The sequence below is a fragment of the Hylobates moloch genome, unplaced genomic scaffold (assembly GCF_009828535.3).
Source record: "Hylobates moloch isolate HMO894 unplaced genomic scaffold, HMol_V3 SCAFFOLD_3, whole genome shotgun sequence".
Taxonomy (NCBI): Eukaryota; Metazoa; Chordata; class Mammalia; order Primates; family Hylobatidae; genus Hylobates; species Hylobates moloch.
In genome coordinates, this window is record NW_026652278.1 from 97,788,506 (window position 1) to 97,801,639 (window position 13,134).

General features: G+C 38.4%; 1 protein-coding gene across 4 annotated transcripts in view; it reads left to right on the forward strand.

Annotated features, from left to right (window-relative positions):
• Nucleotides 1-13,134, forward strand: part of ODAD2 (outer dynein arm docking complex subunit 2) — a 188,147-nt gene that overhangs the window by 136,235 nt on the left and 38,778 nt on the right. For all 4 annotated transcript variants that reach the window (XM_032171671.2, XM_032171676.2, XM_058436598.1 and 1 more), the window contains one exon: nt 1,543-1,764. In XM_032171671.2, the coding sequence (XP_032027562.1) occupies nt 1,543-1,764 (222 nt within the window). The remainder of the gene's footprint in view (nt 1-1,542; nt 1,765-13,134) is intronic.

Genomic DNA, 13,134 nt, shown 5'->3' on the forward strand with positions numbered 1-13,134 from the left:
TATCATGGTGTAGTGATGAAAACAATGCATTTGCAGTCCAGAAACCTGGATTCAAGTTTAATACCCACTGCTTATGAGGTATGAGATTTGGTCAACTCATTTAGTTTTTCTGAGACTAATATATGTGAAAGTGTATTTTAAACTATAAAATGTTAGTATTATAAGATCCTTGTAAAATAGAAGCTGTTTTTTATTTGCCACTGGCAAGTAAAGTGGCAAATACAAGTGCTATTATGTAAGTGTTAACTATCATCTTCACCACCACCATCGTGGTTATGATTCTTGATGGTTCTTCATGCCAACGTTAGAAGTCAAATGTGCCTCCCCAGCTTAGCAAGCTTCAATCGATAGCATTCTTGAGCTAGAAGACTTTGGCAGCCATTGCATTGTTTATCCAGAACTGTGCCAGACAGAATAAGCAGCCTTGAGAGACAATGACTTCACCATGACCAGAGGTATTTGAGCATAGCTTGGACTACCACTTGGCAGAAAAGTCATAGAGCAGAAATTCAAACCCTGGAAGGATGCTTGGTCTAGAAGACTTCGAGTTCCTAAGAGTATCTGTCAGATTCAGTTAAGGACATCAAGTTGTTGCCTGAATCAAGAGAACAGTACTCTTAATAAACACAAAACCATCCGATTCAGTAATAGTATGCCCATATAGGGCAATTACATATACAAAGAAGGATATAGTCTGCATCAAAAAATACAGAAAGGAAAATGGAAGACCCAAAATGTGTCTTCGGATTTGCTGCACTCTCTTCTCCCTCTCAGGAGCCAGGGGAAGCAAGGTGTATTACTGATGTCGATGCATTCCTGGGGTGGAGAAATTCAGTCAATCCACTTATCCCAGTTAAATGCAGTATCCCTTTTAGAATATCCAATATTCTTTAAATATTTGGATTACAAAACAACTTGCTGATCCGTAATTTTGCGTTGTGTGGTAGACTGACTCTAAAGAAAATCTAGCCTTGAGCTAATGACTGATGTCAGATGCTTGGTCACCTTTGAGTGCACTGACTACATTCAGTTCATAAGAAGAAAACTCAAGATTGAACGCTGGTCCGTTGGTGACCCACCAAAAGTCTAGTTCCTTCAGCTGGGCGCAGTGGCTCATGCCTGTAATCTCAGCACTTTTGGAGGCCAAGGCGAGTGGATCACTTGAGGCCAGGAGTTCAAGACCAGCCTGGCCAACATGGTGAAACCCCTTCTCTACTAAAAATACAAAAATTAGCCAGGGGTGGTGGTGGGCACCTGTAATCCCAGCTACTTGGGAGGCTGAGGCATGAGAATCGCTTGAATCCAGGAGGCAGAGGTTGCAGTGAGCTGAGATGGCACCACTGCACTTCAGCCTGGGCAACAGAGTGAGACTCCATCTAAAAAAGACTAGTTCCTTCAAGACATCACCTAGATAGTCAGCCAGCTGGCCCTTTTCTCTAGACTCATTGGTGTCTTAATGGTTAATAAACATGAAGTGCTTATAGACATGATCTTGCACGGTCATTACGATGCACAGATCCCATTTCATTTTCCTTTGCACAGAATAACAATAAATTGAGACATCATCTAGCAGAAGCTATTTCACGTTGCTGTATGTGGGGCAGGAATAGAGTGGCCTTCGGTGAGCACAGAGCAGTGGCTCCACTAGTGCGTTATCTGAAATCAAATGACACCAACGTGCATCGGGCGACAGCTCAGGCCTTGTACCAACTCTCAGAAGATGCCGATAACTGCATCACCATGCATGAGAATGGTGCAGTAAAGGTACAGTTGAATGACTTTGTGGTTTAGTCCAAGTTTGGTAAATGTAGCCTCGAAAGAAACTTAGGCATCACTAAGATTTCTCTAAAGGAGGTATTCAGAGACATAAAAGTGCCTGCCTGCTGCGTCATGGCTGCATTCAAGCCATGTGTTATCATGATTTTTTTTTTTTTCTTTTTAAACAAGGTCTCACTGTTTGCCCAGGTTGGAGTATAGTGGTGCAATCATAGTTCACTGCAGCCTTGAACTCCTGGGCTCAAGTGATCCTCCTGCCTCACCCTCCCAAGTAGCCAGGACTACAGGTGCATGCCACCATACCTGGCTAATTCTTTTAATTTTGTATACAGACAGGGTCTTGCCATGCTGCCCTGGCTGGTCTTGAACTGCTGGCCTCAAGCGATCCTCCCGCTTCGGCCTCTCATAGTGTTGGGATTACAGGAGTGAGTCACAATGCCCAGCCAGTGTGTTACGATGATTTATGCTGCAGAAAAGTTGTATGGAGATAGAATTTTTCTAAATTAAAGCATAGACATGTACTTAGTAAAATAATCCTTCCATAATTTGGTTTTGATGAAAGAAAATGTACAGCATATGAACAAGCAGTAGTATTCACAATTCTATTGGCTATAGTGTTTACTTAACACATAAATAATAAAGGATAGAGGCAACCATAGGCACCAACTAAACACCAAAGGAACTGGCCGAAACAGTAACCAGATGGAGCTTGACAGTCTAAACCATAACAACAATAGATTCAAAGACATGTTTGTTTAAATCTGTGCATCAGTAGACAGGAAAGTTTCTGTAAAGAATCTCTAACTTACCTACACATTGCAAACCAACTAGAATATTTTGCTGGCAATAAATATAAAAATACTTAGAGTACATGAATAGCTTACATGTATTAGGAAAAATTGATTTAAAATATTAGTTCTTTTCTATAGCCTGTTTCCTTGTACAATATAATTTTACTGTTTATTACCTTCATTTGGAGCGTATGATAACCAGATGCATTTATATCTTAAAATAGATGCCCAAAGTGGACTTGTTGTTTTAGCTAAGAGTTAAAAACCCCAGTTAGTCATATCTAGTCAAATCTAGATATGCCAGATATGAAACATCTTAGGAGGAATAGTACTCTTAAAATACCAATTGGTAATTTTTGAGGCAATTATTTTAATTAATTCTTGAAATCTATTCCAGTAGAAGAATATGATGTTAATTTTTCTGAAATTAAACTCAATTTATGTTTGAACATGTCAACCTTTCTATTATAAATCTGTTTTTACGGCATGTAAATTAGGCCAGATTAGTTTCTTCAAGCAAAAATCTGGCCAAAAAAAAGCATCTTTTAAACTAAGTAACAATGTTTAAAAGTAAATTATAAAAAACATATTGGAACATTAACTTCAAGTTGTTCAGGAATGCTAAAAAGGCCATTGTCTCAATACGACTGTGTTCCCATTTCAAAAAGGAAGATATTTCTAATTTAAAATTATGCATACTTTTATTGAACAGGGACTTGCACAACCTAAGTATGCAGTCTTAAAAAAAAAAAAAAAGAAACTATAAAATTTAAGTAGCCAGGTAAAAATGTCTGACATATAGCATATGCTTAGACAATTGTCAGTTTAAGCTCAAAAAGTTTAAAAATGTATGGGCATGCACCTGTAGTCCCAGCTACTCGGGAGGCTGAGGCAGGAGAATCGCCTGAACCTGGGAGGTAGAGGTTGCAGTGAGCCAAGATTGCACGACTGCACTCCAGCCTGGGTGACAGAGCGAGACTCTGTCCCCAAAAAAAAAAAAAAAAAAAAAATATTAAGGTGTACATGTAATGGTTCAGTTGACATAAATGCCTGGTGTATATGCAACTCTCAATGATTTCTTCAGATGCAAGCCGATAGATAATCCAAAATCATTTATGAATGTTATCCTACCTTGTAAAGTGATCAAACTGTGTTGGCCCACCCACACAGTTAGGAAAGTCTCTGTAAAGAAAAACTTTAGAATTAGAAAAAGAAAGGCAATAAGAAAGATGAGAGTGAAGGACAGAAAAGAAAAAAGCAAAGAAGGAAAATTGTATCTGTTGTGTTCTAGAGCCTTTCCCAGATTATCCTTGGGTTTCTTGGGGGCCTTTCTCTTTAGTCTGTTTGCATTTCCAACCACCTGTTATTCCTACTGGAGGAAAACTGTAAAGAACGGGATACTTTTTTTGTAAATTACTCTGTGATAACATAGAGGCAGGCCTTACCATGCTGTGTTACCAGCAGAAATATGCAACCTGGAGATTGTCTCTCTCGACCTCTTTTTCCTATTCTGTTCTGAGCCCTAGAACTTGTGGGGTCATGGGGGAAGCATAACAACCTGCGTTTCCTTTCTCTGGTTTTCTTTAAGGAGGAAAAAAATGTAGATGTGGCATACTGGGTGTTGGTAGAATCATAATTTGATAGTTGCTTGGATATGGGAATAAAGGAAAGCCTAGTAAAACAATGATTCCAGATTTCAGCCTAGATGAAGAGGAAGATTTCATGAGCCAGGTAATGCAAAAAATTTTGGCACATCGGGGTGGTTCAATTACCTGCAGAGAATGTGTCACAACTACATGTGTGACTGCTGACATTTCTGACTTCGAATGCATGTAAATTTTATCCAGTATTTTGGCAAAACCCTGGCTGTCTTTGTTCCTAATTCCTGCTGCCCACTTCTCGTCAAATGCTTGTTGTTTTCCAGTTGTACAAACATTCCTGCTGCAGCTGCCAATGAGTGAATGTTGACAGGCTCTTTAACAATGACCAGAGTCACCATGTCGCCTATTCATAAGTAATTGATCCTAGGATTAGCTGCTTTGTTAGACAGTTTTCTCAATAGCAGTGGCCGACGTAATGCGGTGTATCTGTCTCCTGAAGGCTAAGGTTTATTCTATCCTGACAGTGACGGAGCAGGGTCTGGAATATAATGAGTTCAGTTTCTAATGTGTTCAGTTTGAATAGTCAGTTTGAATTTTAGGTGTAAAGCAGTGCTGCCCAGCAGAAATGTCACAAAAGCCATGTATGTAATATTAAATTTTCTAGCAGTCACACTTTAAGAAAAGATAAAAGGAAACAGTGAAATTAATTTTAGTAATATATTTAACCCAATACACTTGACCTTTGAACAATGCAGGAGTTAGGGGTGATGACCCACTACACTGTCAAAATCCACATATAACTTTGACTGCCCTAGAACTTAACTACTAATAGCCTACTGTTGACCAAAAACATTAACAGTTGATTAATACGTATTTCGTATGTTATATGTATTATGTATTAGTACAATAAAATTAGCTGGAGGAAGAAAAGTGTTATGAGAATCATAAGGAAGAGAAAATATATTTACTGCTTATTAAGTGGAAGTGGATCATCATAAAGGTCTTCATCCTTGTCATCTTCACGTAGAGTAGGCTGAAGAGGAGGAGGAAGAAGTTGAGTTGCTCTCGCTGTCTCAGGAGTGGCAGAGGCTGAAGAAAATCCACATATAAGTGGACTCGTGCAGTTTAAACTTTTGTTGTTCAAGGGTACATGGTGTATATCCAAAATATTGTTATTTCAACATATAATCAATATAAAAATTACTTAAGATACTTTATATTATTATTATTTATTTATTTTTGAGACGGAGTTTCGGTCTTGTTGTCCAGGCTGGAGTGCAATAGCACAATCTCGGCTCACTGCAACCCCTGCCTCCTGGGTTTGAGAGATTCTCCTGCCTCAGCCTCCTGAATAGCTGGGATTACAGGCACCCACCATGATGCCTGACTAATTTTTGTCTTCTTAGTAGAGACGGGGTTTCACCATGTTGGCCGGGCTAGTCTCGAACTCCTGACCTCAGGTGATCCATCTACCTCGGCCTTTGTACCCAAGTCTTCAAAATCTCTTGTGTGTTTTCCAGTATGTCTCAGTTTGCACCAGCCACATTTTAAGTGCTCTCTAGTGGCTAGCGGTTTCCTTGCCAGACTGTGCAATTCCAGAGTGGAGAGTGGAGAGTGGAGAGATTTGGAAATTATCAGCAGGGGGTATTAAGCCATTAATGAGGGTGGATGAGATGTTTTTGGCAGAGAGTTTAGAGAGACCTGGGAAATATCTACATTTTCACTTTTGGGGCATGTAAACTAGGGAGAAGAGCTGTCAGACTAGACTGGAGAAGTTAAGAGGTTAACCAGGAGTTCTAGAAGCCAAGGGAAGAGCAAGTTTCAAAAGGGTTTGTGTTTAAATACTGGTAAGAGGTCAACAGGGATTTCCTGATCCAATGATATTGAAAAATCAGCTTGTGTTTTAGAAGAGGTAAGAACCTCTTCTAGTTTTTTCCAATTCTGTGAAGAAAGTCATTGGTAGCTTGATGGGGATGGCATTGAATCTATAAATTACCTTGGGCAGTATGGCCATTTTCACGATATTGATTCTTCCAACCCATGAGCATGGAATGTTCTTCCATTTGTTTGTATCCTCTTTTATTTCATTGAGCAGTGGTTTATAGTTCTCCTTGAAGAGGTCCTTCACATCCCTTGTAAGTTGGATTCCTAGGTATTTTATTCTCTTTGAAGCAATTGTGAATGGGAGTTCACTCATGATTTGGCTCTCTGTTTGTCTGTGATTGGTGTACAAGAATGCTTGTGATTTTTGTACATTGATTTTGTATCCTGAGACTTTGCTGAAGTTGCTAATCAGCTTAAGGAGATTTGGGGCTGAGACGATGGGGTTTTCTAGATATACAATCATGTCATCTGCAAACAGGGACAATTTGACTTCCTCTTTTCCTAATTGAATACCCTTTATTTCCTTCTCCTGCCTGATTGCCCTGGCCAGAACTTCCAGCTCTATGTTGAATAGGAGTGGTGAGAGAGAGTATTCCTGTCTTGTGCCAGTTTTCAAAGGGAATGCTTCCAGTTTTTGCCCATTCAGTATGATATTGGCTGTGGGTTTGTCATAGGTAGCTCTTATTATTTTGAGATACGTCCCATCAATACCTAATTTATTGAGAGATTTTAGCATGAAGCGTTGTTGAATTTTGTCAAAGGCCTTTTCTGCATCTATTGAGATAATCATGTGGTTTTTGTCTTTGGTTCTGTTTATATGCTGGATTACATTTATTGATTTGCATATGTTGAACCAGCCTTGCATCCCAGGGATGAAGCCCACTTGATCATGGTGTATAAGCTTATTGATGTGCTGCTGGATTTGGTTTGCCAGTATTTTATTGAGGATTACTTTAAAGTTCATATGGAACCAAAAAAGAGCCTGCATCGCCAAATCAATCCTAAGCCAAAAGAACAAAGCCAGAGGCATCACGCTACCTGACTTCAAACTATGCTACAAGGCTACAGTAACCAAAACAGCATGGTACTGGTACCACAACAGAGACATAGATCAGTGGAACAGAACAGAGCCCTCAGAAATAATGCTGCATATCTACAACTATCTGATCTTTGACAAACCTGACAAAAACAAGCAATGGGGAAAGGATTCCCTATTTAATAAATGGTGCTGGGAAAACTGGCTAGCCATATGTAGAAAGCTGAAACTGGATCCCTTCCTTACACCTTATACAAAAATTAATTCAAGATGGATTAAAGACTTAAATGTTAGACCTAAAACCATTAAAACCCTAGAAGAAAACCTAGGCAATACCATTCAGGACATAGGCATGGGCAAGGACTTCATGTCTAAAACACCAAAAGCAATGGCAACAAAAGCCAAAATTGACAAATGGGATCTAATTAAAGAGCTTCTGCACAGCAAAAGAAACTACCATCAGAGTGAACAGGCAACCTACAGAATGGGAGAAAATTTTTGCAAACTACTCATCTGACAAAGGGCTAATATCCAGAATCTACAATGAACTCAAACAAATTTACAAGAAAAAAACAAACAACCCCATCAAAAAGTGGGTGAAGGACATGAACAGACACTTCTCAAAAGAAGACATTTATGCAGCCAAAAAACACATGAAAAAATGCTCATCATCACTGGCCATCAGAGAAATGCAAATCAAAACCACAATGAGATACCATCTCACACCAGTTAGAATGGCCATCATTAAAAAGTCAGGAAACAACAGGTGCTGGAGAGGATGTGGAGAAATAGGAACACTTTTACACTGTTGGTGGGACTGTAAACTAGTTCAACCATTGTGGAAGTCAGTGTGGCGATTCCTCAGGGATCTCGAACTAGAAATACCATTTGACACAGCCATCCCATTACTGGGTATATACCCAAAGGACTATAAATCATGCTGCTATAAAGACACATGCACACGTATGTTTATTGTGGCACTATTCACAGTAGCAAAGAGTTGGAACCAACCCAAATGTCCAACAACGATAGACTGGATTAAGAAAATGTGGCACATATGCACCATGGAATACTATGCAGCCATAAAAAATGATGAGTTCATGTCCTTTGTAGGGACATGGGTGAAATTGGAAAACATCATTCTCAGTAAACTATCACAAGGACAAAAAACCAAACACAGCATGTTCTCACTCATAGGTGGCAATTGAACAATGAAAACTCAAGGACACAGGAAGGGGAACATCACACTCGGGATGGGAGGGACATAGAGTATACCTAAGGCTAATGACGATTAATGGGTGCAAAAACAACATGGACAATATACATATGTAACAACTTACAAATTTGTGAATATGGATGCAGATTTGTTGGAAACTATGTGGAAAATATGAGAAGTCTAAGAGATATCCAAGTTATTTGCTAATTATAACAAAACTGTAGCAAAGGAGAGTAATAGGGAAGAATAAATTGCAGGAAAAAAATTCATCAAGGCAAGCCCTTTCCTAGGACAGAAAAAGTGATCAACTAGAAAACTGATGAGCACCTATTAAAGGCATCAAGCTTCTTTCCCCATGGTGTCATTGGATTTGTTTTTGCAAATGTGCATACTAGGCAAGTGAAAGCTACATCATGGCTTATAACTTTCTGAAAGGAAGGAAATTGAAGAGATTGGAGACAAATACAATCAGAAGTATGTCCAGCATTGGCAGAGTGAGTGGAGAGCAGTTCAATTGGAACTGCTGAATTGGTACAGCCAACAGGCTAGCGCCTCCTAGGCTCAGTACATGTACTGGCGTTCCAGAGAGCCAGAAAGATGATCCCAGACGCAAACACACCCATCGTTTTTGAAGCCTAGCACGGAAAAAAAAATACTGCTAATGTTTGTGAGTCAAGTAAATGGATTTTAGATAGTAAGGTCACCTAGAAACACTCATTAAGTCCCCATATACTTAATGTTTTATCTAAATATATTTTCTGTTAATTAAAACTCTTAATGTCGCTGTACTTTTGAGTGCTTTTCTCCCATTCCAGACATTTCTTGGAGTGCTGAGAAGAGTTTACTAGGTGATATGCTATTAAATAACTTAATAGAACCAATTGGTATCGATGAATATATACTACATATAGAGTAATAAACAGATTTGTTTCTGATTGGCTTTTTAATTTTTATTTGTATTTCTCCTGTAAAGTGAGAAAGAAGTTCATGATTACTGAAGGGGTCCAGTAAGTTAGAGTTTAGTTCATCATGTTTAACTTTAATATCATATGTACATCAAATGCTTTTCTTATTTCCATTTTTTTTAATTTTAAAAAATCTTGACAGCTTTAAGGGATAATGGACATACACATGAACATTTTAAGGTGTACAGTTTGATAGATTTTGACATATGTATGCATACACCCACACATACACATGAAACTATTACCAAACCAAAATGATGATCACCTGAAGTTTCCCGGTACCCTTTCATAATCCCTGTCTCCTGCCCCACTCTGCCTGGGCCAATCACTGGTCTGCTTTCTGTCAATATAGATAAGTTTCCATTTTCTAGAACTTAAGAAAAATGGGTTCCTACAGTAAGTACTTGGTTTTTTGTTTGGCTTCCTTCACTCAGCTTACTTACTTTTATATTCATTCACATTCTTATGTGGCTCAATCAACTCTTTTATCTCTGAGTGGTAGTCCATTGTATGAAATTATCATAATTTGGTTATCCTTTCTTTTTTTGTTTTGTTTAGTTTTGTTTTGTGACAGAATCTGTCTCTGTGGCCCAGGCTGGAGTGCAGTGGCACGATCTGGACTCACTGCAACCTCTACCTCCTTGGCTCAAGCAATTCTCATGCCTCAGCTTCCCGAATAGCTGGGGTTACAGGCATGTGACACCACACCGGGCTAATTTTTGTATTTTTGGTAGAGACTGGGTTTTGCCATGTTGGCCAAACTGGTCTCAAACTCTTGACCTCAAATGATCTGCCTGCCTCATCCTCCCAAAGTGTTGGGATTACAAGCATAAGCCACTGTGCCCAACCTCCTTTCATTTGTTAATGAATATTTATTTCCAGTTTGGGTTGTTACAAATAAAGCTGCTATGAACATTCATGTACAAGTCATTGGGTGGACATTTGCTTCCTCTTCTCTTAGGTAAATACCTAGGAGTGAATGGCTGGATCATACAGTATGTGTACCTTTAACTTTTTAAAAAATTGCCAGACCGTTTTCCAAAGTGTGCCATTTTTGCATTCCCACCAGCGGTATAGGAAAGCATCCTTGCCAACACTTGGTATGGCCAGTCTTTTTGATTTTAGACATTCTAACAGGTATGTTGTGGTATCTTATGATTTCAATTTCAATTTTCCTAATGATTAATGATGTGGACATCTTATGTGCTTGTATATCAGCTGTATAACTCCTTGGGCAAAGTGTTCACATTTTTTTGACCACTTTTTAATTGGGGTGTTTTCTCATTATTGGGTTTTGAGAGTTCTGTATACATTCTGGTTGCTTACCATATGTGTAATTTGCAAATATTTTCTCCCCGTCTGTAGCTAGTCTTTCATTCTCTTAACTGTGTCTTTTGAAGAGCAGAAGTTTTTAATGCTGATGAAGTCCAATTTTTTTTTAATGAATTGTGTTTTTGGTTGCATATCTGAGAAATATTTGCCTAACACATGGTCTCAAGGATTTCATGCTTTCTTCTGAAGTTTTATAATTTTTGGTTTTTCATTTTTAGTCTATGACCCATTTGAGTAAACTTTTTTATGATACTAATTATGAATCAAAGTTCATTTGGAGGGCATATTAGCATTATTTATTGAAAAAACTGTTTGCCCATTTCTCACTGAATTTCTTTTGCAATTATAAAACAACTGGACCAGGCACAGTGGCTCATGCCTGTAATCTGTATTATTATAAAATGGTCATCTTTATTCTTGGTCATATTCTTTGTTTTGAAATCATTTTCTGATACTAATATAGACACCCTTGTTTTTTTTTGAGAGAGTACTAATATTAGCATACTAAAGTTTTATAGCTTTCAATATCATTTAATCATATTTGTGTCTTTTTACTTAAAGTGGATAATTGTAGGCAGCATATAGTTAGGGCTTACTTTTATTTATTTATTTAGTTATTTAGTGACAGAGTCTCGCCATGTCGCCAGGCTAGAGTGCAGTGATGCGATCTTGGCTCACTGCAACCTCCACCTCCCGGAGTCAAGTGATTCTCCTGCCTCAGCCTCCCGAGTAGCTGGGATTACAGGCATGTACCAGCATGCCCAGCTAATTTTTGTATTTTTAGTAGAGACGGGGTTTCACCGTGTTGGCCAGGATGGTCTCAATCTCCTGACCTCGTGATCTGCCGACCTCGGCCTCCCAAAGTGCTGGGATTACAGGTGTGAGCCACTGCGCCCGGCCAGGGCTTACTTTTTTATTCAACCTTTTATACAACCTCTGCCTTTATTAGGAGAGGAAGTGGTTACACTATTTACATTTAATGTGATATTGACATGGTTAGCTTTTCTTTTCTTTTTTTTTCTTTTTTGAGACTGAGTCTCGTTCTGTCACCCAGGCTGGAGTGCAATGGCGTGATCTCAGCTCACTGCAACTTCCGCCTCCCGGGTTCAAGCGATTCTCCTGCCTCAGCCTCCTAAGTAGCTGAGATTACAGGCTCATGCCACCACGCCCGGCTACTTTTTGTATTTTTAGCAGAGACGGGGTTTTGCCACGTTGGTCAGGCTGGTCTCGAACCCCTGACCTCAGGTGATCCACCCGCCTCCGCCTCCCAAAGTGCTGGGATTACAGGCGTGAGCCACTATGCCCAGCCACGGTTAGCTTTAAATGTACCATCTTGTTATCTGTTTTCTATTTTTCACATCTGCTTTTTCTCTTTACTCATCTTTTTCTATCTCCTCTTGGATTATTTGAATATTTTATCATTTCATTTTATCTCATTTTTGGCTTATTAGTTATTATTCCGTGTTGTCATTTAGTGATTGCTTTAGAGTTCATGGCATATGTATTTAATTCAGTATATTGTAAGTTCTAGTAATGTTATACATATTAACATATAATTTAAGAATTGCTTCCATTTTTGCCCTCCTTACTTTTATGCTGTTTTTATCATGCAAGTGCTATAAGCTCAACTGCATTTTTCTTGTTTTTGAGTGTAAACAATTGCCTTTCCCAGAGATTTAAATACATAGGAAAATGTCTTTTCTATTTACCTTCGTAGTTACCGTTTCCAGTGCTACTTATTCCTTTCTGTAAATGCAGATTTTCTTCTGGTATCATTTTCCTTCTGCCTAAAAGACTTTTAACTTTCCTGGTAGTACAGTTCTGTTTATGATGAATTCATTCAGGTCTTGTATATCTAAAAAAGACTTTTTATTTTGTCTTTGTTTTTGAAAAATATTTTTGCTAGGTATAGAATTTTATGTTGACTTTTTTTGTTTCCCAACTTTAAACATGGTGCTCCATTTTATTCTCACTTGCATTGTTTTAGAGAGGAAATCTGTTATCATCCTTATGTTTGTTCCTCTGTATGTCATGCATCTTTTTGCGTTGGCTGTTTTTAAGATTTCATCATTTTCACTGGTTTTGAGAAATTTGATTATGATGGGCCTTATGTAGTTTCCTTCATGTTTCTTGTGCTTGGACTTTGCTAAGCTTCTGAGATCTGTGGGCTTATGGTTTTCATCACATTTAGAAATTTTTCAGCCATTATTTCTTCAAATATGTTTACATCCTGTTCTCTTTTTACTGTCCTTGTAAACTCCACTTTCACCTGTATTTGGTGAAAATATAGGTAAACGTTTTCCCACAGCTCTCTGAGTTGCTGAAAGTTTTCCCACAGCTCCCTGAGACTTTGTTTATTTTGTTCTGTTTTTTTCTACATTTTAAATTAGGATTTTTTTCTTTGTCTTCAAGCTCACTAATCTTTTTTTCTGCAATGTTTAATTTGCCTTTATTGCCATCTAGTGTGTTTTACATCTGCAGTACTATCGACGTTTCATTTGGATCTCCTTTTACATCTTTTGTGTCTCTACTT